Source organism: Astatotilapia calliptera, chromosome 20, assembly GCF_900246225.1.
Source record: "Astatotilapia calliptera chromosome 20, fAstCal1.2, whole genome shotgun sequence".
NCBI lineage: Eukaryota > Metazoa > Chordata > Actinopteri > Cichliformes > Cichlidae > Astatotilapia > Astatotilapia calliptera.
In genome coordinates this window covers 27,542,123-27,565,476 of record NC_039321.1, presented here as the reverse complement: position 1 = coordinate 27,565,476, position 23,354 = coordinate 27,542,123, and the positions used below count along the sequence as shown (strand labels likewise).

At 39.4% G+C, this 23,354-nt stretch overlaps 5 protein-coding genes across 6 annotated transcripts in view; 3 read left to right on the top strand and 2 right to left on the bottom strand.

The window, feature by feature from the left end:
• LOC113012999 (uncharacterized) lies at positions 1-1,675 on the top strand. Its single transcript, XM_026153490.1, has 6 exons — positions 1-353; positions 425-736; positions 867-993; positions 1,101-1,219; positions 1,350-1,396; positions 1,517-1,675. Exons 1-6 carry the CDS (start codon positions 314-316, stop codon positions 1,673-1,675), a joined length of 804 nt encoding a protein of 267 aa, XP_026009275.1. The 5' UTR covers positions 1-313.
• An 812-nt stretch (positions 1,676-2,487) lies between these two features.
• LOC113013362 (pepsin A-like) lies at positions 2,488-5,182 on the bottom strand. The gene is made up of 9 exons (XM_026154204.1): positions 5,124-5,182; positions 4,776-4,917; positions 4,522-4,639; positions 3,888-4,006; positions 3,587-3,783; positions 3,296-3,412; positions 3,019-3,163; positions 2,722-2,820; positions 2,488-2,625 (listed from the first exon to the last, which is right to left on the bottom strand). The coding sequence occupies exons 1-9, from the start codon at positions 5,180-5,182 to the stop codon at positions 2,488-2,490; spliced, it is 1,134 nt and encodes a 377-aa protein (XP_026009989.1).
• Positions 5,183-6,972: 1,790 nt separating this feature from the next.
• On the bottom strand, positions 6,973-8,667 carry prok1 (prokineticin 1). The gene is made up of 3 exons (XM_026155095.1): positions 8,495-8,667; positions 7,583-7,708; positions 6,973-7,207 (listed from the first exon to the last, which is right to left on the bottom strand). The coding sequence occupies exons 1-3, from the start codon at positions 8,570-8,572 to the stop codon at positions 7,088-7,090; spliced, it is 324 nt and encodes a 107-aa protein (XP_026010880.1). The 5' UTR covers positions 8,573-8,667; the 3' UTR covers positions 6,973-7,087.
• Positions 8,668-14,319: 5,652 nt separating this feature from the next.
• Positions 14,320-19,030, top strand: lamtor5 (late endosomal/lysosomal adaptor, MAPK and MTOR activator 5). The gene is made up of 4 exons (XM_026154074.1): positions 14,320-14,469; positions 14,564-14,625; positions 17,063-17,180; positions 18,655-19,030. The coding sequence occupies exons 1-4, from the start codon at positions 14,435-14,437 to the stop codon at positions 18,713-18,715; spliced, it is 276 nt and encodes a 91-aa protein (XP_026009859.1). The 5' UTR covers positions 14,320-14,434; the 3' UTR covers positions 18,716-19,030.
• A 334-nt stretch (positions 19,031-19,364) lies between these two features.
• slc16a4 (solute carrier family 16 member 4) overlaps positions 19,365-23,354 on the top strand; it is a 29,638-nt gene continuing 25,648 nt past the window's right edge. The window contains exons 1-2 of one of the 2 annotated variants that reach the window (XM_026154254.1): positions 19,365-19,767; positions 20,129-20,206. The gene's annotated coding sequence lies outside the window, so the exon portion shown is untranslated. The remainder of the gene's footprint in view (positions 19,768-20,128; positions 20,207-23,354) is intronic. The other variant, XM_026154256.1, reaches the window with a different exon arrangement.

The window sequence follows — 23,354 nt, the reverse complement described above, 5'->3', positions numbered from 1 at the left end:
CTATGAGACAAATGTTCGCTGTTGGATATGAGGTGAAAGCATTTTCATATTTCTTTTCCAGTGATATTGACTCTCCATTGTCTATTTCCATTTGTGTCCATTTCCAATATGCAGACACATAACACAGTCAAAAAAAGAATCAGCCACAGAACTGTTGTGCCACAGACGTGTCCAGCAACAGTTCCCAAAGCCTCGTGAGGACCACGTCTTTGACAACTTCCTCTTCTTTCCTCTTTAGGAGGAGCCTTCAATCCTGCAGCAAGAATTCAAAACTAAAACTGTCCCAAAGTGCTGAGAATTAGCGAGCATCACAATGAAGATGAAGTTTTCCATTGTTTTTATTCTTTTAATAGGTATGAAAAAAAAGGCTATTCCACTTTTTCCAGTATTTGAGAAGTTGTATTGACAGCTGTTTGTTTTCCAGATATCTGTCATCTAAAAGGCCAGGAGAGGATTAAAGAGTTCGAGCACATTTTCCTGAGACTCTCCTTTCCTTCATTTTACAACAGTTACAACAAGGCTTGCTGTAAACTGTATCCGGGAGGCTGCTACAGGCTGATGGACAGTTCAGGATATACCTGTGAACTTTTGAAAGGAAGAGTGACCAAAATAGAAAATGATGGCTGGATTGAATTTAGAATAGCAAATGTGCAATTTGTAGATGGAGGCTTTTACAGGTGTGTCGTGCTGGGAGCCCCAAATCACATCTACAGGGACTATTATGTAGAAGTGTCTGGTGAGTATTCTTATAAAACTTTTGACAGGATGCTCTAAATGCATTTCATGCAACAGTTGTTACTGTCATTGTTTATTAGCTGTATTTAAGCATGATTTTTATTTGACTTTGTTATATCTGAAATTTGCAGAAGTTTCAGATCACTTCAGCCATTCACAGCCTCCAATCACAGGGACCACCAAAGCCCCCGGCACATCCACAGCACTCCCAGAGTCCACTAGACCTGCTTTAGCAGAGGACCACGGTGACAGCAACAGGTGGTCACTCTGCACATTGCTCGTTTTTGTTGTTGCTCACTGGTCAAATTGTTCCTGTGTCTGAAACATGAATAGTTTTTTCATTTTTGTGCTCTGCTCCTCTTCAGAGTCTCCTGGAGTTTTAGTTTGCCGCTGGCTGTCATTGTGGCAATTACAGTGATGATGTTCATCAGTTCAGTGATTGGTGTTGTTTGCTGCAGAGTCAGGAGAAAATCCAAACTGCTAGGTAAGCAGTTCCCTGAAAACTGCTGTCGCAGAGCTCAGACTGTCTGCCAAAGTTTATGATAAAATATATTCTTTTTTTTCCTCTTATAGAATGGGTAAATGATGTGAAGTTCTGTTGTTTTTCTTTGTAGACAAATATGGACAAACTCACCGTGACTCACTGAACCAAGAAGCTTCGGTACGTGCTAAACAGGGAACAAGCAGTCGCTGTGACTCACTATCATGTTAAATTGGAGACATGTTTATACTTTAAACTTCCTCTAAAATACTGTCTCTTGGCAAAATGTGTCTCTACTAGGAAACGAGCAGCGTAGTTTACACAATGGTGGACTTCAGGGCTCTGCAGAAGCCCGAAGAAGTGTATGCAAATGTGAGGATGCACAACGCACCAACAGGAGCTGCCGACGAAGAGCATGCTGGGATGGTGGAATACTCCATACTGGCAATCCAACCGTGAATTTGAGTTACAGATTTTAATGTCTGATCCACTTTAATTCTTTTGTCAGTGTTTTGTTGGAAAGTTTTTATGTATATGTCAGTTAACTGCTTAAATACTAAAAGATGTTTAATGATCAAGCAGAGACTGATCACTTCTACTTTGTTTTGATTATTTTGTATCCCAAACCTTGAATGGACTGTAAAATCTGAAATCTGATGATGTTTATAATAATGAGCTATTAATGGAGAAATGTTGACAGCATAAGAAATGAAATTAAAACAGTTAACTCTGTCTCTGCAGTAAATGTGTGCTTTGTCTGTGTTTGAGACTTCCCCATTCTCATGTTCACAGGTTGAGATAGCAGCAGAGTTGTGAAATCATGTCATCAGGTTATCATCTGTTCTATCAATGTTTGTCCTTATCAGCTTCTTCGATGTCAGTGGCAACCTGCCCTTTTTTCTTCTGAGAGCAGTTGGGTCATTTTTTTCTTAGCCTGTTGTCCTTACCATAAAAAAGTGAAAACTTTCAGATCCTTTGTAAAAGGTCGAGTGTATAAAAGAACACACTGGACTGATTCTTGTTCCTGTGACATTTCAGCACAACACAGAAACACTTTATTCTACTGATGTGCGATAATAGTAGATAGCCATGCAAGTCCAGTCGACACAGATACACACACACAGAGAAATGCTATGCGTTGCTATAATCTGTTTAATGTAAAGGCAGCTACAACATGTTCACATGCACGTTTTCCACAAACTCCTGTTTGCATAAACTCTCCCATTCCATTAAAATACATGCTTGGAGTATTTATGAGATTACTGATGTCATTAAGCTGACTTGGCCAGACCAATGTTCTGGGACTGGGCATTAAAGACAGCATAGTATTCCCGGATGAAAACATCTCCCAAGATCCAGAGCTGCATGGTGCCACCCTGACCAAAGCCAGTCATACAACCAGAGGAGCTCTGTGGACAGGGGAGAAAGAAAAGATATATTTCTTCAAATCTTCATTATTGTATTGTATTATTTGGTGCTGTGGTTGGCAGGATGGTCTTACTGACCTGAGAAACATAGGCAGATGCAGGGACTGTGAAGGCGTTTCCATTGAGAGTGAAGGTGACATCGGGCATGCTCGGGATGTTCTGGCAGTTCACTATAGCCTGTCAGCAGAACAAAGTCAGAGGCCATGAGGCAGAAGAAAATCTGTTTATTGGTATTTTACAGTTTTCCAACCGAAGCAGCTATCCGAATCCCACTTAATTATTTTTATTTCAAAGTTCTGACGTCAGGGTCTTAAATGTCTGTTTACTCTGGGTTCAGAAAAAGGGGAAAATTTGTGTCACGATGGTATGACTCACATCTCCTGACTGGTCGGTTGAGGCTCCAACCCAGCTATTCAGATTGTTGATGTCAGTGGTTGGACCAACAATCTGGGAGGTGCCAGTGTCGATGATGGCCTGGCACCCGCCAGAGCAGGCTACAGTCTGCCCGTTGATGGTAACACTGTGAAGTGGAAAGTTGAATTACAGTCAAGCCAAGAAGTTTTATAACCTTGTGATTTTTTGTGTCTGATATGAAGCTGTAAGCAAAGATGTTGGCTATGAAGAAAACAGCTTTTGGATGACTTATTGGCACCTGTCCATGTTGATCTGCCAGTAGGTGGCAGAAGACAGGGGGATCCAGGTGATTGTTCCAGTGTAGTGGGTGCTGTCAGTACCACCAAAGACCACCTCGCTGCCCTGTTCACTATTGCTAAGATATTACACACACACACACACACACACACACACACACACACACACACACACACACAGAGAGAGAGAGAGAGAGAGAGAGAGAATCATATCATAAATTCACAAAATATACTCAAAAAGAAAAACCCAATAAAGATTTTCCAGCCAACTGAATTCCATTTCATTTCAGTACCCGCTCAGGTAGACTGAGAAAATGGGCTCTGACACCAGCCCCTGAGTGATCATGTTGTTAAAAACTGGTACAACATTGTCAGAGGCGATGCTCTGGAAGGCCAGTCCTAAGATCCCATCAGCCTGCATGTAAGTCATGAAAGAAGCCTCTGTCTCACTCAATCCAAACACCTGCTTGGCCACAGAGATGCCGCCCACCTGGACATGCAAAACAGCTGTCACTCACAGTTCAGCAAACCACAAAGAGATGCCCATCTGAAGTCTAAATAGACTAAGTTTTTTGTTCCACGGGTTTTGGTTACCTCAACAGTGTCGCTGCCCAGTAACCCAGTCATGCTGCCAGTCCCGTACTGGATGGACAGAGACTGGTCACCCCACTGGAAGGTGGATGACTGTGATGGGTTGAATTGATTGTGGTTCTCTGCAGAGGAATGCATTTTTAAGTTTTGCAATTTTATACAACTTGGATGTCTAGCATTTCAGTGATGGCAATGAGTGTTGTTCTGCTGGTAAAGTTACAACTAGAACAAGCTAGAAAGAATGTGCTACCAAAGTAAACCAATTCATTATGTGGAGAATCAGAGTTGCAAGTGCAAATACTGCAGAAATCTCAAGTCACTGTGATAATCAAACTGTGCTGCTCTGTTATTATTGCTAAATGACTTCTACTAATGCTCGAAGGATTCCAGTGTTGCTAGCGGTCAAGTTCATCTAGGCTTGTATATTGATTTCGCCTCACGAGTTAAGAGCATATTTTCTGCTGGAAAAAAGTTACATTATGGATAAAATTCATGAATGAAAAAGAGCCTAAAATGAAAAAGGGATATTTTTGAACAGTATCTAATAACAGAAGTACACATTTCTGTATGTTCCAACCATACTGGCCAGGTTGTACCATGTTGTCTGAGCTTCGGCAGTCATCATAGTGGCACTCACCACAGGCTGAACTGTTGCAATACACTGAAGGGACCCACAAGTTGGAGGAGCCAGTGTCAAAAATAACAGAGAAGGACTGAGGAGGGGTTCCAATGGAGATCGTACCATAGTAGGACAACTAGAGGGACAGATAAAGAAGGAACAAGTACACAGATGCAGATTCAGATTTAAAAAGACAATTTTGAAAAAGTAAAGCAAGGTATGTTTTCAACGACATGAACAAAATCTAAAGCTTTTTACTAATCTGGGCTTACGTCAGCGTCATTGGTCATGGACTCGGTGCCACTGCTGTAGAACTTGGCTGCTGGGTTGTATGGGTGACTCTTCCTGTACTCCTCCCACAACCCTTTCTCTTTGAGGGTTTGCCTGGCAGATTTTCCCTTAATCAGGGGCATCCTACATGTAGCAATGTGAGCAGAAAGTCATGCAATGAGCAAGGCAGGCCTGAACTTTACAGCTGGAGAAATGTCTGTGCGATATTCAGGTGAGCAGGAGGACCTTTAGATCTCCTCATAGGAACACGGAGAGTTTCACAATTTTTTATGTATTTAATGTCAAATACATAAAACAAATAAAGAAACAACCAATCAAGTCAGACTTACTTATGGAGACATTCAGCGAAAGCCACGAGGGCAGTCAAAACGACCAGCCACTTCATCATGTTGCTGTCTCTACAGGTAGACTCAGATGAGTGAACGTCCAGTTGCTGAGGCCAGCCCTTATATACAACTAATCAAGGTTGTTTTTCCGAAATGCCCTTTCCTATAAGCTGATATGAAAGATGGTGATAAGAAGCATATGATTTAGAAAACAGACTCTTATCTGGGGACAAATATCCCATTAAGCTTGTGAACACTGAAAGTGTTCAGGAAGATTGTAAAAAAAATGTTTTGTATGAACTTAAAAGTTGCAACTCTAAAAGTCAAACTTGTATTTACAGGGTATCTACTGAAAATGACAACTAACTTCCAAAGGATTGACTTTATTATTTGTCACATCATTTAAATACACTGTAAGTGCTAAACAGGTACACCAATGTGTTGGTGTGCAGTTCAGGAGATATGATGTCCAGACCTTCTACTTAATACCAGTATGCAAACTTTCCTCAAGGTTTCCAAAGATGTGAGCTTGAATTACTTGGAAAGGTTTATCTGATAACAATAAAACAAAGGTAGGACAAGCAAAGATGTAATCATGTGAAAGTGTGAGCCGTAAATTACAGAAACTTGTTTCCACCACTGTATTTATTTGCTTATTTTGCCATCCATAAGTCAAAATTTCTCATTATTATCTCAAAGTTTTGACTTAATAAACTGAAATTAGGGTTAGGTTTAAGATTTAGACAAACACTTTTTCTCAATTTTCATAAGTTCACTGAAAAACAATAGCTGTTTTTCTGTACTACGCTGCAGTAACATTTAACAAATTGGTAGCATAAAGTATTCACACCCAATAGAAGTAGCAATTATAGTACTCCAATCAAAACATACTCAATTACAGTTAGCAAAATGTAATCCTACATTAAACAAATGATGTAAGTGGCTAGTCTTTGAATTTATTCTGGTTTATTATTATTTGCTGTGCATTTATGTATAAGTGGTGTTTTATGCTGTAGCTAAGGCTGCAGCTCTTTATATACTGTAACGGTGAGCTGTATTTGATGAGCATTATAAATGTTTTCTATGTGGTAACTCGACCTAAAAAGTAAGTAGTTACTGCAGATGTCAAATAAATATAAGTACAAAGGACAATATTTTACACAGATGCAGTGGAGTATAAATATAAAGACCAAGTAGAGTAAGTAAAGGACAGCACAAGTACCTCACAGCTGCAGGGTAATACTCCCAGTTCATAACATCTCTGGTGATCTATACTACTTTTTCCCTTAATGTTTTCCTGTTATTAATTTTTTATTAGTTAAAGCTTTTGAAGTCCACGTGTCAGGTCATGATTTCACACTGGACACGGTACATTTCAATTTAAGACAGAAGAAACAAAGAACTACTAACGATTTAACATGAGGGAATTTCACCTTGACTCACGTATGCACTAATCAAATATATTATACAAGGTCAGTTTGCGTGTGAAAGTATTTGCACTAAGATTCTGTTTATGACCGTTATCACACCGTGATTAAAACCAGTTGACATTTCCATTCCATACTGAACATAATGTTTTATGCAACAATATTAACTGAGCCCTCTATAAAACACAACTTTATGTATATGTTTATTGACAGTAATACTCGAACACGTCTCATGATAAATTAATATAAAATGAGCATGAAAGAAACAGCAGATGTGCTAAAGGTTCACAAATAACTCTCGGGGTAACATTTGGCTTGTTAAATTAAAGCTGTCTCATGTTTATTGTAGATCTTGTTGGTTACACTTCCCTGTTTCTTTTTATGTGCTTGTTGTGTGCATCAGTAGAACCTATACATTTTAGTGCATAGAGTACACAAATGAAGAATAAAGTCACTGAAGAAGATTTTGATCCGCAGGCCGTTCAGATTTCCACTCTGTTTGCTGTTGTGCTTGCATCATTCTGGGTGTTCTCTCGTCCGTTAAAAGTCCATGTTTTTGAAGTCCTCAGTACACCTGTACTTGCTGTCAGCATACCTGGTGCACACCAAGTGGGGGAGACAGGGGCAGGTGTGATGTTGCCTTTTCCCTGGATAGGGTACCTGGAAGCGTGAAAAAGGGGAAAGGGAATGTAGCTTTGGGGTAATCTGACAGCTTAAATCCTTTATGAGCTGACAACTGGAACTGCAGGCCCTAAAGCTTCTCTTAATCAGTCTGAGTTTCAGAGATGGATGTGGTGTTAGTAGAAGTAATCGTTGCCTGTTCCAGATAATCAAAGAGATATATGGCTCAGATCTGCTGAGTAGAATCAATACCCCCTGCACTTATCAGCAGCTTTTCTAAGGCTTCAGCCAGCTTGACAGCAATCAGAATTTCTTAAAACAGGAAAGAAGGATAAACGTGTGTGTGTGCCTATGTGCGCGTATGTGTGTGTAACACTGGAAGATTATTATAACTGACATCACATTTATCCCCACCTTGTGGCTAAAGGGGTGGCACTCATCCCCTTCCACACCTCTTGGGACACACATCCTCAGACCCCTCAGCCATAGACTGACAGCACAGCAAAGGCCAAAACCACACTGCACATCTCTCTCACAAGCCTGCAGGAAAGATAGAAGGACAAGGTGGCAGAGGTCTAGACAAAAAGTAATAAAAGCAATTCTATTGTTGCCAGTAAATCAGTTTCATCTTCATATATGGTAATAGATATAGAGTTTATCTTTTCATATATATAACTTTTACTTATTGTAATAGAGATACCCTCCCATGTTTGGCGAGTGAAATCCATTTGATTTATTCCCTGTCCTCTCCCTAACCCATTTACAAATGAATAGCATTCAGGGGGCTGAGATAATTTCCTCTGATTTTTCCAGTTAACTTCAAGCGGGGGAGGATATGATCTGTCATTAGTCATTTGTAATGAAATTTAACAATATTATCCAGAGAAGTGATGTGTTCAGTTTTCATCCACACACAAAAATGTAAGTTAAAATAATTTAAAATAAAACTAAAAATTTATATATATATATATATATATATATATATATATATATATATATATATATATATATATATATATATATATATATATATATATATATATATACATATAAAAGGATTTTGTGATGATGAAAATATAATGATAGAAACAGACATTTTAAATATTTTTCTTGATTTTTTAAAAAATTATTTGAATATACTAGTGCCCCATTCCAAGTGGAATGGGGCACTGAACTGAAGCAACAGTTACAGTTATGATAGACACAATGTAAAATGCACTTTCAATATGACAACACACAGATTGATGAGTTGATTAAAATATTGCTTTAGTCTGATAAATCAAAAACCTTAACATTGAGTTGCTCCATTAGAAATTTCCATCTTACCCCTGTGATAACAGCTCCTCTGCACCAGCTCCCAACAGACAACAGGAGGAAGGACAGCAGCACCTCCCTGAAACCCATGACAGCAACAAGAGAACTAGACTCTCTCAGCACCCCCAGCACCACACAACAACTGTGAACTGTCTCTGTGGCACGTCAAGCTGGTTCCCCGACTCTTCAGCCACTCCTCAACGTTTACTCAACTCCTTAGAGAAGGCAGCCTCCCTTTCTCCTTCTCTTTATCCACCTGTGACCCCCCCCCACCCAACACTCTCCCCTCCCTCTCTTCTTTCCTCCCTCCTCATGCCAGAAAAATCCCCCTTACACCCCTTCTGCCTGTCCACTCAGAAGCTCTGTCATCTCACCTATCCAGATGATGGCTTACGAAGACTCACTTTAGGGTTCGACTACATCGTCTCTGGACCGGAGCTGTAAGAGTTTCCACCAAGCTAGCAAAAACAAAAGAACCAATTCAGGAGTTGACAAACTAAAATAAATCTGACATGTCTGTGGAAGAAAGGGCACAAGTCCTGAGCTATTTGTCAATCAGAAGTGATCAAGACAAAACAAATAAAAATCAAAGCCATCTAATGAGTTTACTGACATTACCACATTACTGACTTGTGGGTTGGTCTTCTGGTAAAACAGAAACAAGAACGCAATATTTCTTATTTATCACATTACTGTATGGCAGGGGTAGGCAACCTTTCTGATGACGAGTGCCATTTAAAATTTCCTCAGAAGTCAGTGTGCCATATGATTCCATTAGCAATAAATTTAATAACGCTCTATATGAACAGTTACGCACTATATAGAACCACTTTATAGAATTATATTTGTTCGCAGATGTTGGCAGCTATCAGTGAATAGTTATCAGCTATTTTGAAACAAAAAAAGACTTTTTATCCATGACAGCAAATGAACTGTACAACAGAAAATGCAAATGCTATTTATGGTCTCCTCACAACAATGATAAGAACAATAAACTGGGCCAATATGGCATGTCTGTTAATACAGGGAAAATGTGATCTCTGGTCTCCCACTCAGAGACACAGGTCTCCGAGTGTCCAGCATTCAGACGGCTGCCTGAGGACTCATGTGAGAGAAAATCCGCTCACACAGATATGTAGAGTCAAATACTGTCAATAAGGCCTCTGCAATGTTCTGAAGACAGTTAAACCTGTCAGGTAGTGATGTCCAGCAGGTGAAAATGCAGCTCCATGAACACGCACAGCTGTGGATTCCAGCTGCTTCGATGTTGCATTAACTGGCATTAACTCAGCCAGTTAATGTGAGACAAATCCAGCTGCTCATTAAAGATTTCTGGTTTGATCAGAAAAAAAAAATTGGTCCATACACCTGAAAGTCCCAAAAACGCCTTGTGTCTCAAGCCTACGGATGTATCCGTGTATTTCCGTGGTGCTGATGCTGTGCTGAGCGGACAGCTCCTGAAGCTTTTGAAATGTCGGAATATGGAAAGCTAACAACGACCCTCTCACCAGTAGGCTAAGTTGGGGTTGTTAGCTAAGATACCGTCATGAAGAAGCAGCACAACTAATGTGTCTATGAGAGCTAATTTGCGATGTGCACCGCTGACGCGGCCATTTATTTTTTAATGCACCTTCTCATATTAATTCACTGCGTGTCGTGCCCAGGGCTGGACTGGGACAAAAATCGTCCCGGGCATTTTGACTAGAGACCGGCCCACCAGGTATTAAAGCCATTAAGCCTTTAAATGAAAACAAACGCTGTTGTGACAGTGATGTACAGTCTTGTTGGTATATATATGATTTCTATATATTTTACGTCAGATAAAAACTTTGGTTGTAAGATTCAGATAATTATTTAATAACAGACATTTTAAATGAGAATAAGAAAGTATTTCTTTGTGCCCCCCTCTCCCTGTTAGTGCCCTACCTGCCCCCCTGGCAAAACTTTGCTAAACCCGCCCCTGCACAGTTACCAGCTGTCAGCTACATAAAAAAGGATCCTGGTGTTATTTGTCTCTCAGAAACAGTTCATAACTTCCCTTCAACTCAGTCATGTCACCTAAAAGTTAAACCTGTTTCTCCATCACAGCCCTGATGATTCAGTAAGGACATCTCCTGGTTTCCTCTTCATGTTTCCCTCTCACCAGATAACCAAACCGACATCATGACCAGCAGCTTTACAGCTGTGGCTCCAGCAAACATCAGCTGATACTAGAAAGTAATATTAAATACATTCTAACAACAGCTGATCAAGCTTAAACGCGCTGCTGTTGTTTAGCGCGACATCCGGCGGTTTCCTCTTTCTGGCACAAAGTGGGCGATAAACAAACAAGAGAGAAAAGCCGATCAGCTGATCATTGATCAGTTTCATAATTGAAGTAGCAACAGGAGAGGGAGGGGCAGAGAATGAGAGGAGAAGAGGCAGCTGCAGCGTAAAGACACAGAATAACTCCAGCTTTGTGTCTTTTTCATTGTAGCTGAAGTCCGGGACAAACTGCATCCCTTCTCAGCTCAATACGAAACACGTAATAATTTCTCTGAATACGGACGATTCGTCTTTTTACTGGACAGTTGGCAACTCTACTAACTAACCTTATGAATAAAATAAAGTTCAACATCAGTAACATCATAGCACCCACCCAGCTGTATAGAAACTCCGTCATGCTAGCTAGTACGCAGTACGAGTTACTGTAACTGATTGTAAAAAGTCAGCACAATGAGAATACTCGTGCCATCAGTTAACCCTTTCGCGTGCCAACTGTGGCACGCGTGCCTAGGGTTGCCGACCCCTGCTGTATGGTGTGTGTCATGATGCTATGTGTTTTAAAGAGGTTTAAATGAATGATTAAAACCTCGCACCACTCCTCACTGAGACGTCGAAGCTACAGTGCCACTAAAGTGATACGAGAATAGGAATAATGAGTCTTAATGTCTCTGAATTATGGTAGTGAGGATCGCAGTGATACATCGACTCTGAGTCAGGTCTCTATTTCAGATCCAGCTCATTTGCAGATTTACTGCAGCTCTAATGTATAGGTCACGAATAACTGGATTTATACCAACCTCTGGTTGTACAAGATTAAAGATTTCCTGTGTGTGTGTGTGTTTGTGTATGTGTGTGTGTGTGTGTGTGTGTGTGTGTGTGCAGGCCTGTTCTACTATCTTTGGAGGACAAATTTTAATTTGAAATTAGGGAAAAGACTTAGATTTAGGGTTTCATTGAGAATTCAGTAAGGTTAGAGTGACTGGCTTTGCTGTGACGGCTAAGGTTACAGCAATGGGCTTATGGATTTAGTATTTTATTGGCTGTCCTCATGAAGATAGCAGGAGTTACTGTGTGTATGTGATGTGTACATGATACATGAGCATGCATGTATGGCATAAAAAGCAGGCTGAAAATTGTTCCTTATGCACAGACTTATACTTTTACATGCGTCTGTGAGTACGTGACTGCTTGGACAGTGATGAGCAGCTGGTTGTCAGAGAAAACGGGCAGACTGTGATTTAAGTTGCGAAAAGAGAAATATGAGCGAGAGAAGACGAGAGCCAAAGACAGAAAAAAATTAGAGGGAAGGAGGGAGGGGGAGAGCACCCCTTGGGTTACTCAGCAGGACATTACCCTGCTGCTGCACAGGTGATGGATTCCTCCAATGCAGTGGCCATATAATTACATTCACCCATTTTTGCCCTGTCAGCAGGAGCACTGAAGCCAAGCCATCCTGGGACAGGCAGCAGAAATCATGTGGAGGTGTGCCCAGAGGCCTCACACTAACTTCTAAAGAAATTGCATTAACAAAATCTGCCATCAAGAGGGTACAAGAAACAAGATTTCTGTTTTAAACCCAAAGTATTATTGCTATATTTTACATGCAATAAAAGCCATTGTTACCGTCCTTGTATTTATTATGCTGAGTCATTCTGTTATGTTACATGGATGGTGAAGATTGTGTTTGAAGGGGTGATTTTGCTTCTCAGTACCGAGGAGCACCTTCGACATTGGAGTTGTTTTAGGCAACCTCAGCTTATTTGTGGGTGTCGAGTGACTGCTCCATAGGAATACATTGGCAAGTGAATAATCAATAAATATATTCAGAAGAAAAACTAAACTAATCTGATTTTATATTTATACACCTCTGAGTACCAAAATCAATTTCTAGTGGAGGTGGGTATGAAGAGAGTAACAGATCAATGATGAAATATAGAGGAGCAAGGTTTCATTACATAACCTATCTAGTGTAGACAGTTACTTCAGTGAATGAGGACCTCGGGACACGGAAAACTGTACTGAATATTATACTCATGAATCAAACACTTTTCGCAGAGTGGGGAATATGAAATCTCATCATGATGTAAATGTTACGGTCCTGTGTTTTGTCCACTGTTTGTTTTTTGTTCAGTGTTTGGGTTTTGAATTTTTCCTTTTTATATTTGAGTCTATTTGGGTTTTTGTTTGTTTGTTTATTCATGTTATGCAAAGTTGTTGTTTTGTTTTTTTAAATTTTTTTAGTTCTGGCTACTGTTTAGTTTTCATGGTGTTTTGGATGCCTTTTCAGATGGGTAACAAACTGCTTGTTTTGGATCCATGATCTTTATTTAGCTTCAGTTCCTAGTTTGAGTTATTTCTCATGCGTTAACTTCCTTCTGTGCTTGCCTCTGTTATTCCCTTCATCTTATCTTTCTGTGTCCTCCAGTGTTCCCTTCTCCAGTGTTCCCTTCATTTTTAATATGAGCTTTCCTGTCTCTGTGTTTATTTGTAGCTTTTGGATTGTTTCCTGCTTTAGTGTGATTTATTTCTCTCTGATTTCCTGTTTTTGAATCGTATTTTCTGTCTGTTGAATTGTCTTGATTACTTTCATCTTTGTCATGTTGGTGTTTTGTTCCCTGTGCATGTGCTTTTGTTGTCTTCAGGTCTCCTTGTATTCTTTGTACTTTGTGCTTTTGGACTTATTATCAGCTTTCTATTGACTCCTCTGTGTTGTGTCCTGCATTCTGGCTTCATTGCACACAAAACTGTGACATACACTCACTGGCCACTTCATTAAATATGCAAGTTTGATGACTCTTTATTTAGGCATTGAGATAGTCGAGATGACATTTTGAAATTCAAACTGAGTATCAGAATGGAGAACAAAGGTGAGCTGTTCTGAGTTTTTCAGAAACTGCTGATCTACGGGGATTTTCCTGCACAATTAATTCTCTAGGGTGTAAATATGGAAGTTACAAAAGTGTATTAGCAAATATCGATCTATCTAGTCACAAACTCTGTGCTTTATATGAACGTAAGAACGGCCAATATATTATGAATTAGATAATATGGAAGTTAACCCCATAGAAAACAGAAAAGGCGAATGCAAGCAGGCAATAGATTTTAAACTGGGGAGTGTGAATCATCATTTTAAATGTCAGAAATACATTTGTATTTGTAATTGATTTTTTAAATCCATTTAGTGATGTCTCTTTTAAAAATTGCATTTTTTCAAAAGGGTTTTGAAAAAATAGTTTTTAAATTTGGCATTAAAAAATTTTTTTTATTAAGTTTTTATTTGTTAGTTTAATGCCATTTTATTTTAAATATTTATTAAATTAATGGATTTATAGTTCATTTAGAAATATTTATTTATGATCAGTCCTTTTATTTTCGATTGAATTATCAAATAATTATTGACTTTATTAATGCCTGAATGTCCAATAAATGAATGAATGAGGGAATGTATTTTGATGCATCATTCATCATTAAATCGAAAACGAAACGCTTTATTTCAATGCGCATGACTCACTTGGTCCTACAATACTATTGTATATTTCCGCGCTTGGCATATTTTGGTCCTCATATGGACCCTTAGTTCATGTGACAGTCAGCTGACTCTACCCGGAAACGTTGAGGTAGCAGACAACAACAAAAATACAGCTTCATTGAGCAAACTTCGATTTAAGTTATTCCCGATTGATAAGAATGGAGTCGACCCTCGAACAGCATCTCGATGATACGTAAGTTAAAACCACTCTAGCACTGAGTATATGTTTTACGGTTTTGTGACCTTTAAAGCGACTTTCGCTCCTTCTGTGTGTTTGTTTGTGGCAGCATGAAGAATCCAGCAGTGGTTGGTGTGCTCTGCACGGATCAACAAGGACACAACCTGGGCTGTAAGTGAGGAAACCCCAAACTAGTTCACGTTAACTGGCCTTTTACTTGTCAAAGTGCACTGGTGTCACTGCTCAGATGCTCAAAGTTATGGGTTATTTAGCCATAAGTCATTACGCTTTGGATGGGAGAGAGAGTACCGAGTGGTGTTGTTTTCACGAAAACATTAAGTTCTTATTGATCAATACTGGTCTACAAATAAGCATTTAAAGTAATACATAAGACAATATAAAACAGATTCAAGAGCAAAAGAATAATTCAAATAAACAAAGTAAAAACACAAGTATTAATTAAAAAAAAATCCACGTTAAGCTCCTTCATAATAAAAAGGTTGTGGGCATTTCTTTGGAAATGTGGGGATTTTTTTTTTTTTACCTGCAATCTGTTAATTGTTGAAGCTCAACGGCCATACTAAAATTTCTACCTAAAGCATTGATCATAATGGGTTAGTGACGTTTGTCACTGCATGAAACAGAAAGACGCACTTACATCATTATGAAGGGAAAAAATATTCAAAAAGAATAGAAGCTTCTCAACTTAAAATTGTAGTAAAACTATATTGTATACTGATCTGAGTATTAGCATTGTACATACTGTATTTGTAGTCAAATGTAATCATTAGTTTTAGAATAATAAGTTCTAAGTTGTTTTTAAACCATCCACTACTAATACATTATTCTAATACAATAATAAAATACAATAATTAAAAAACTTTAACTATGTTGATGGAGAATTAATTTTCATTCTGCATATAAGTCAAGTGAGAATGAAAGACAATTAATTATGAAAGCTGAAATTTTGGGAATTTGGTGGTCTGCAGGATTCAGGTGTGTGTTAACACACAATGCCACAATCTTCCCATGAGTGGATGTCTCATGGTAAATGTGTTAAATGTTAAACATCATGAACAAGATGGCTGCAGTGTGCTCCACCGAGTCCCGTGAAAACATTCTTTTTTTACATGACTGAGAGTCAGCAGCCTGCTCCTATGCTTGCTCTATCAAGGATTAATAAATGTTTTAGTGATCCCTTGATTAACTTTGATGTAGTTCCTGTAAAAATCATCCAAACATGGGTATAAATGTTACAGATGGTATTTTTCAAATGTACAGTGGTCCCTCGTTTATCATGGGGGTTACGTTCTAAAAATAACACGCGATAGGTTAAATCCGCGAAGTAGCCAACTTCATCTATAATAATTATAAAAAATAATCTCCAGTATTATAGAATGAAACCAAAGGCACCCGCGGTCGCCCTTGACGGTGCAAAACGTTTCGTTGACATTGTTGTGTTTGTTGGGGAGAAAACATACAAACATACAGTACAGCACTTCAGAGTCACACTGCTAGCGATTGAAGATTTATGTAAATTTGACAAGCTGAACGATTGATTGACAATGGTCTACAGCCAATCAGGACGCAGAACACAACGCGCTGTAAAAATAAATAAATAAAATAAAAACCATGCAAAATTGCACAAAAAAAATCTGCGAAACAGCAAAGCTGCAAAAGGTGAACCGCGTTATAGCGAGGGACCACTGTAAATGTAAACGTTTTACTAGATTTTCTCTGATACAAAAAATTGCTGCTCTTTAATAACAAATTGTGTGTCGTGTATCTTTCATTCAAAAACATAATTAGCATATTGATAGTGGTATAACTCAGCTGGAAGGGTTATCACTTACACCAGATTATGTGCTGCTTTATCAGCATTTGCGGATTTTATTACATTTGACCAACAGACTTTCATATCATTGAAATACAAGTAGACTCTCTACTCACAGGCTCACTTTTCACTGCGATGGAATGTCCACTGTGTGATAGTTGTGTGTATTTGAAGTATATGCTTCAAAAGAAGTTCATTAAAATATTATGAATAAAATCTTACTGGCCAAACAATTTTGCTGTCTGACTCTCTGACAGCTTTCTGTATTGATTTGACTTCTTCCTACATTTTAGTTCAGTAGATTCACAGCACTCTCATGTCTGCGTAGTAAAGTAGCAGCCACTCAACTTACATACAGACTGTCTGTCCTAACGTAACAAAATCTACAGACAAATCCAACTAATTATCCACATAATGCTGTAAAATGTTCATTTTTGTTCATCTTACAAAAACTGAAGTGCAGAAACAGCAAATTGTGTTTTCCAGGGTTTTCTTGACCAGGTGCAGAAACTTTCTGGATTGTTGCTAAGAGTAGGTCTGGAAACGCAGTGAAGTTAGTGTGCTTGTCCAAAACCGTGGATTTGTTCCTTCAGGTGTAGCCTGGTTTTCCTTATCAACAAAGAAATGTGTTAAAATCAAAAAATGTTGGTTTGGCTCCTCAGCTAGAAGCTAGACAACATGAGTTTGTTAGATGCACGATGACCTTAAAGAGAAATTAATCAACACTGGTTTGAGTGTTTTTTTTTCTTCTAAAAAAAAGTCTTTTATTTCCAGGCCGCGGGTCCCTGTCTGATGAACATGGCGGTGTTGTGTCCGTTTTGGCCAAACAAGCTGCAGCTCTCACAAAAGACCCAACAGACACTCCAACCGTATGCCTGGAGTCCGAGTCGGGGTGAGCACTGACACGACTTTTGTCTTTTTGGTTTTTGTTTGACTGACTTTCATCTCTCCTTTTTTTCTCCATCTCAGTGAATTCAAGCATTGCACTGATTAATATGCAGGGAGATGAGTACTGTTACGAAATCAGTTTCACCCCAGTTCTTTTTATTCCTCGGGCATCCAGAGACGGCACCGGAACTCAGTAGTCATTTTCACAAAACCTTTATTCATCTTCATTCATCTTCAGTTAAGCATGCATCTTCTAGAAGGGAGGACGTGCAAGGCCGGTGTCCCTCTGCAGATCTTCACTCCTTTGTCTGTGAAACACAGTTTTGTAGAAGCGACTCCATCATAAAACCACCATGGTGTGCTGCAAACTCTGTGTCTGTGTGTGTATGCACGAGCATGTGAGTGCCTGTGTGCCCGCGTACCTGTGTGTCTATGTGAGTGCACGTGAGTGACTGTGCATGTAGGTGTGGGTGCGTCATAACAGTCAAAGCACTGTGTGTGTGTGTGTATTTGTGTACGTGACTTCCTGCCGGTCATAAAAGTAATCTCCTCACCTAAGCTACACCAAATTCCTCTACACAACAGAGAACACAGAGTTAACATATTACAAACACTGAGACCGCCACCCAGGTCTCACCTGGGGAATTTCCACTCAACATTAACTTCTCTTTGTCTTACTTTCACAGCTCAAGTGGGGGAAAGTCTCCTAGAAATCTACTCCTAAGTTTATGACACACTCAGGCCTTTATTACATCGAGGGCAGTGTTAGTGTCTCTACAATAATTCTACATTTCTGAACTCTAAAGTAGGCTAAACATATCTTCAGTACCTCCAAAAAACATCTGAAAACAGGCCAAAATCAAATGATTAATTTCTCTAACTGATCACAGGCTTGACAAAAAGACTTTATTTTTGCAGCTCTGCTGCCCCCTTCTGGTGTACCATTAACATCAGCTCTCAAAATACTTGTGACCATAAAGGAGAAGTTATTAAAAATAAAATTAAGACTTTAAAGTGATAGGATAGAGACAATGGATGAGCCTGTTTTTTGTTGTTATTGTTTTTTAACTGTTTCCTTTTTAAAGGTGGTTATTTATTTTGTTCTGATTATTTCTAGAGTTTGATCATTTGTAACCACTTGATAAGAACAAATTTGTGGTTTTGTGATGAAATCTAGGAAGTGGTGCTTTCTTTCTGTGCTAGTTTACCTCATTTACTGAAATTTGTGGTAATGATGATGACAAAAAATTTTTTTTGAGTAATAATCATTGATTGATTGCTCATACTGATCATCAGATTAGCAGTGTACGACTGACAGGTTGAAAAAGATTTATCAGTCAAAGGTGAAAACATGTCATAGAGAAAAACAGAGCATTTCCTGAACTTTGTCACCTTTGACTAATCCCTGTTTGTCAGTACAGTTTTTGTTTATCAGCTCAGAGTTTCTACATTTTTTTTTATCTTTATTTGTTCTTTAGGAACATTCTGGTGAGGAGTCACGGGACCATCACAGTAGCAGTTCATAAGATTGCATCTTGAAGACAACCGACTCGCTGAGGATTTTTTTTTTTCTCTCTTTTTGTAAAGAAGTGTATGCACATTAAGTTTATTCACGCAATCCAAAAACTGATTTGCTGCTTCTGTATATTCAGACTCCATATTTCAATAAGAAGATGCTTGTTCTTTAAATTGAATGGTAAATGCTGATCTGAAAGTAATACTGTTACTTTGATATCGTTTCCAAAACCAGCTCCGTGCTTTGTTATATCAACGCTCTCTGTTCCTGTGTCTTTTTGATTTCAAGGCTGTCGTACACAGAGTAACAACCCCTAATAAACTTTAACTTGACTTTGAGATTGCCTAATGTGTGTTAAGTATTCATTGTTTTCTCCTTTGCTCAGTCTTACATGGTTGAGCCATTTTCTTGGAAGCTGGATGATATTTGCTGCAGAGGTGAGAACAAACTGGTTTCAGTGTTTGCAATCATTAAACGGAGCTGCTATAAAGCCCCAGTCGTTTTGAGAGTAGGTGCAGGTGGGAACAGGTATCATCTGGGTGCTCTCCTCTCTGTAAGAACTTGCACTGATTTTGTAATATTGCTTGCAGATGGCCTATTTTTAGATATAGTTCCCGCCTATCCTGCTTTCTATAGCACATGGTCTCCTATTCACATACTAGACCGTGTAATGTGAGTAAAGTCTGCCTCGCTCTAAGGTTCTGACCGCAGAGGGGATTTTTTTTTCCTTCCTAGTCTCCGAGCTTTCAGATTGGGGCTCATTGGTGCTACAGTCACGTGGTTCTCCTCCGCGAAGGCTTTGCCCTCTGCAGCTCCTCGGCACAGAGAGCGATGCTGAGGCTGAGATGTGAGATGCAACTTAGAGGGTCAGGGGCATAGAGGCAAAGTTATGGCACGATCATCCCCGGAGAAAAACGTCCCGCAGCAGTCTCTCTGTGCCGAGAAGTCCCTCAATGGTGACGCGCACGTCTTTCATGGGCGCAGAAGCTCTGAGCGAGAAAACCCCAAATTACGCGTCAAAACAAACTAGTTCAAAGCGGGACAGAAGCAAGTCGACGGCAGGGGGAAATCAAAGGTACGAGCAGCTTTTTCTTTAACTGCAAACACGTTTCAACTTACTTATTCCTCAGATGAGTAAACGAAATGTTCGGATTACATTTTAACCGGATTTTTCTTTTATTGGTAAAGATCTATGTTCTCCCACACACAAAGCTCAGACACGGACAGAAATATAACTGTCCAAAAACAGACCGGTATCCTCGTTGACCCATGAAAGTTATTTCGGGGTTAAGAGAGTTTCACCTAGATTGCGTCAGTCCAGGTTCGGGCCTCTTTTTTTGGTCTGGTGGATAAGAGATATAATCTCGTGTCAGTGCCATCCCATGTCTGCCTGAATTTTCACATCTGTTTGAGCGACCCTTCTCTTCACTTCGCAGCGGTGCTGAGTTGAAGTGAGCGGCGCAATGCAACCGGCCTGCGAAGTGAAGATAAGGACTGGCTTGCAGCTACACAAGGTAAGACCACCCTGTTTTTTCCTCACTATAATACGACTGCAAGTCAAAGGCTTGCTCCATAATCTCACTATTCCTGATGTAGAAGCAAGACTGCTGGATGATATGGGTTATTTTGATTGATGGGACCAAAAGTCATAAAGACAGTGTCACCAAGCAATAATAAACGAAGTATAATTAAATGAACTTTTTTGTGAGTTTTAGCAAAGTCGTAGTTTATGTAATCTCCTAGGAGATGTAAACTCCCATTTAATCTCCCAGGAGAAAAAAAAGTTCAGCTATCGATGCATAATCCACACAAAAGTATGTCACTGGCAGTGAACAGGCCTAATTACTAATACTTGTGCTTTGTTAACACTTTATGTTGACTGGAGTACTCCAAATAAAACATGTTATGATGAAGTGGTTGACTTGTTCCTCTGCTGATCACCTGGAGACTATGAATAGGACTTTGCATCTCCGGTCCAGGGGCGATTCCGGTGTGGTTCCAAAGCCCTGTGTGCATATGAAAAGTAGCACAGGTGACCACAACTATGTCCATCACTATTTTTTATTTTCACAGGTTTTGCATACAAGGGCATGCCTTTTACTTTTAAGTGGAATTATAAACAAGCAAGTCTCAGGTCCCAAGCTGCACACGAGGTGATAAATCTATAAGAAGAAACTTAATGCGAGATAATTAATAGGGAACAAGGTTAAAGGTTGATCTAGCACGTTTAAAGGTTTTAAATAATCTGAGTTGTCTTTCTCACTAATGCAGCTATAGAACACTTTTGGACCGGATGACTGTTTTTCACTAACCTATAGTACTTTTAGGTCTTCTATAACTAAATATTGTTATTTACTAAGTCTGCATTCACAGAACAGTGTTCTCTTAGTTACTGATGGTGACTGTAGCTAGGATCATTGGAGTGAAAGATCAGATGCCGAGGCTCACTAATCGCAGGTTTGACATTATGCTGTGCGCAAAGATCACTAATTTAATCATTCATTCATTTAATCTTGAGTCTATAACATCATTAATCTAGTAAATACCTCATCCATACCTGAAAAAAACTGAAATAATTCTTGACTTTTTATGTGACCTCCGCCTGGAAAATGCATCTTTTCCAGCCTGAGGAAACACAAATAATGAACAATCAAATCTATGCAGTGCGTGTTGGATAAGCCTGTTAATGACAGAAGGGAAACTGTGAAACTTAAAGTGCAGGACACAGAAAGTCAAATCAGGTATGTTACTTATCAACTAAAAGCAAAACGTCTGCTCTTGCCACACCTCTGTGTGCCACACAGAATCTTGGTCGGATAGGACGCCCATCATAACAGACACATTCACAGGATGTTCTTACTGAGGTTAGCGCTGTGTTCTTGTTACCTATTTTCCATCAAATAGGTTGCAAGCGAAGAAGGCAAACATCTGTGTAAAAGCAATGTATTGATGAGTGCATCTTTCACATTGAATTGGTCAAATGCACTCTATCTTTGCTACAAACAGCATTTCCAGTGAGGGTGCAGTGGACTTTTGACTTTTGGCTTTACAGTGTTGGCCTGTAAAGCTAAAAAGTCCACTGCACCCCACTGCACAAAGCGTCCCTTTCCATTATGAAAATGCTTTCAATCCCCAACGAGAGCATGCTGTTCCCTGCCGAGTTAGAGGGACACGTCTTCCGTCAAATCGAACCCACCTATGCCCTATTCACTCCACCTCTAAAGAACTGCCCCAAAATTCATTGGGTTCTCATTTGCTCATGTCTCCTCTCCCCTTTATCCCCCCCCCCCCCCCCCCCCCCCCCCCCCACCCCTCCAGTTTCATGAAATTGGATGCAGGGGTGGTTGCATAATGCTGCAAGCAAAGAAATGGCAGCCCAGCTTTTCTCATTGGCTGAAACAACTTTAAATTACCCATTTTTTTGTATGTATGGTTAGTCTACAATGTTACTAAAGCATGTAATGCTGTATTAGTGACACTACAAAGACTGTCATCTATTTTTCTATTGTTGTGATAGTGCAAACAGCCATGCTAGTCTGGATACTGTTTTAGTGACTTCACCTTAAACAAATATGGGTATGAACCTGCTGCAAGCCACTTGTGACTGCTTGGAATAGGTTGTGATTCTGCCATGGACATGCCAGTTTATAATTACTTTGATAACTGTGTTGTCTTACTGTGAGCATTTTACACTTATAGACCTGGTTTAAAGACTTAATGTATATAATTAGATGCGTTTTTCTTATTATGAACAGGCCCCGAATTAATGTAAGCTTAACGTTAGTCTGATGTATACAGTTATACAGTATCCAACCAGCTACATTTGTTGTGCCTGCCAGCAACTTATTCTTGTCCTGTTTTTTTTCCTTTTACATATAGCTTTTTGTGCATCATAATGAAGACTGTCCTACTTTTTTATATGGATTGGCTGCTGTCTAGAATCACTTAAAACGATACTACAAAGGAAAAGGAATGCGCGTGACTACTTGATGCCACCTAGTAAAATAGCTATTAAAGTTATACTGTATACATTATTGTATGGACCCTCAGTAGTTTTCCTACCTGTTGCTATAGAAGTTGAATAGCCCTGCTGTCAGTCAGCACTGATAACGGATATCTCGATTGTGCCCCTGTTTTCTGTAAACAGGTCCTTAGAGAACTGTACAACCGAAGGTTTGAACATACGTCATGCATACATAGGTTGCATCCTCATGAGTTTTGGGTAAACCTAATGGAAAAATAATGAAAAAAGATCAATTTCATTAGTCAATGCTAAAATAAATACAGGTTGACCTTTTTTGATCAAGTATCGCTTTTTATTAGGGGCCACAATTAATGGCATTTGGGCAAGGTAATTACCCAGCTAAGGGTGGAAGAAGGCAAAGTCACACAGGTAGGGGACGAGGAGTAGGTGTCAGGCAGGCACCCACTATAATGAGGGGCACAGAGATCACGTGGGCATTTCTTTGTGCACAGAGACACCTGACACAGCAGCTGAGGCCAGCCGTGGCTGGGAATTTGAATCGGTAGGCTCTCAATTTAAAATATTTTTAAAAGCATGGCATTAACATTGAAACTGTAGAACCATTCAATAATTATTTAAGCGCATAACTTTAAATGATAAAAGTGTTAAAAATGTGGTTAAAAAGTGTGTTTGGTGAA

What these genes read in the sequence shown, in the direction of transcription:
- LOC113013362 (XM_026154204.1), bottom strand. Translation starts at nt 5,182, where the DNA reads ATGATGAAGTGGCTGGTCGTTTTGACTGCCCTCGTGGCTTTCGCTGAA. An exon ending in TGGCAGATCAACATGGACAG is followed by an intron (nt 3,164 to 3,295) that starts GTGCCAATAAGT and finishes TCCACTTCACAG; the next exon opens with TGTTACCATCAACGGGCAGA. An exon ending in CAACCGACCAGTCAGGAGAT is followed by an intron (nt 2,821 to 3,018) that starts GTGAGTCATACC and finishes TTCTGCTGACAG; the next exon opens with GCTATAGTGAACTGCCAGAA.
- lamtor5 (XM_026154074.1), top strand. Translation starts at nt 14,435, where the DNA reads ATGGAGTCGACCCTCGAACAGCATCTCGATGATAC. An exon ending in GAACAGCATCTCGATGATAC is followed by an intron (nt 14,470 to 14,563) that starts GTAAGTTAAAAC and finishes TGTTTGTGGCAG; the next exon opens with CATGAAGAATCCAGCAGTGG. An exon ending in TGCCTGGAGTCCGAGTCGGG is followed by an intron (nt 17,181 to 18,654) that starts GTGAGCACTGAC and finishes TTTGTTCTTTAG; the next exon opens with GAACATTCTGGTGAGGAGTC.
- prok1 (XM_026155095.1), bottom strand. Translation starts at nt 8,572, where the DNA reads ATGGGTTTCAGGGAGGTGCTGCTGTCCTTCCTCCTGTTGTCTGTTGGG. An exon ending in GAGGAGCTGTTATCACAGGG is followed by an intron (nt 7,709 to 8,494) that starts GTAAGATGGAAA and finishes TCTTTCCTGCAG; the next exon opens with GCTTGTGAGAGAGATGTGCA. An exon ending in GCCACCCCTTTAGCCACAAG is followed by an intron (nt 7,208 to 7,582) that starts GTGGGGATAAAT and finishes TCACGCTTCCAG; the next exon opens with GTACCCTATCCAGGGAAAAG.
- LOC113012999 (XM_026153490.1), top strand. Translation starts at nt 314, where the DNA reads ATGAAGATGAAGTTTTCCATTGTTTTTATTCTTTTAATAG. An exon ending in GACCACGGTGACAGCAACAG is followed by an intron (nt 994 to 1,100) that starts GTGGTCACTCTG and finishes GCTCCTCTTCAG; the next exon opens with AGTCTCCTGGAGTTTTAGTT. An exon ending in GAGAAAATCCAAACTGCTAG is followed by an intron (nt 1,220 to 1,349) that starts GTAAGCAGTTCC and finishes TTTTCTTTGTAG; the next exon opens with ACAAATATGGACAAACTCAC.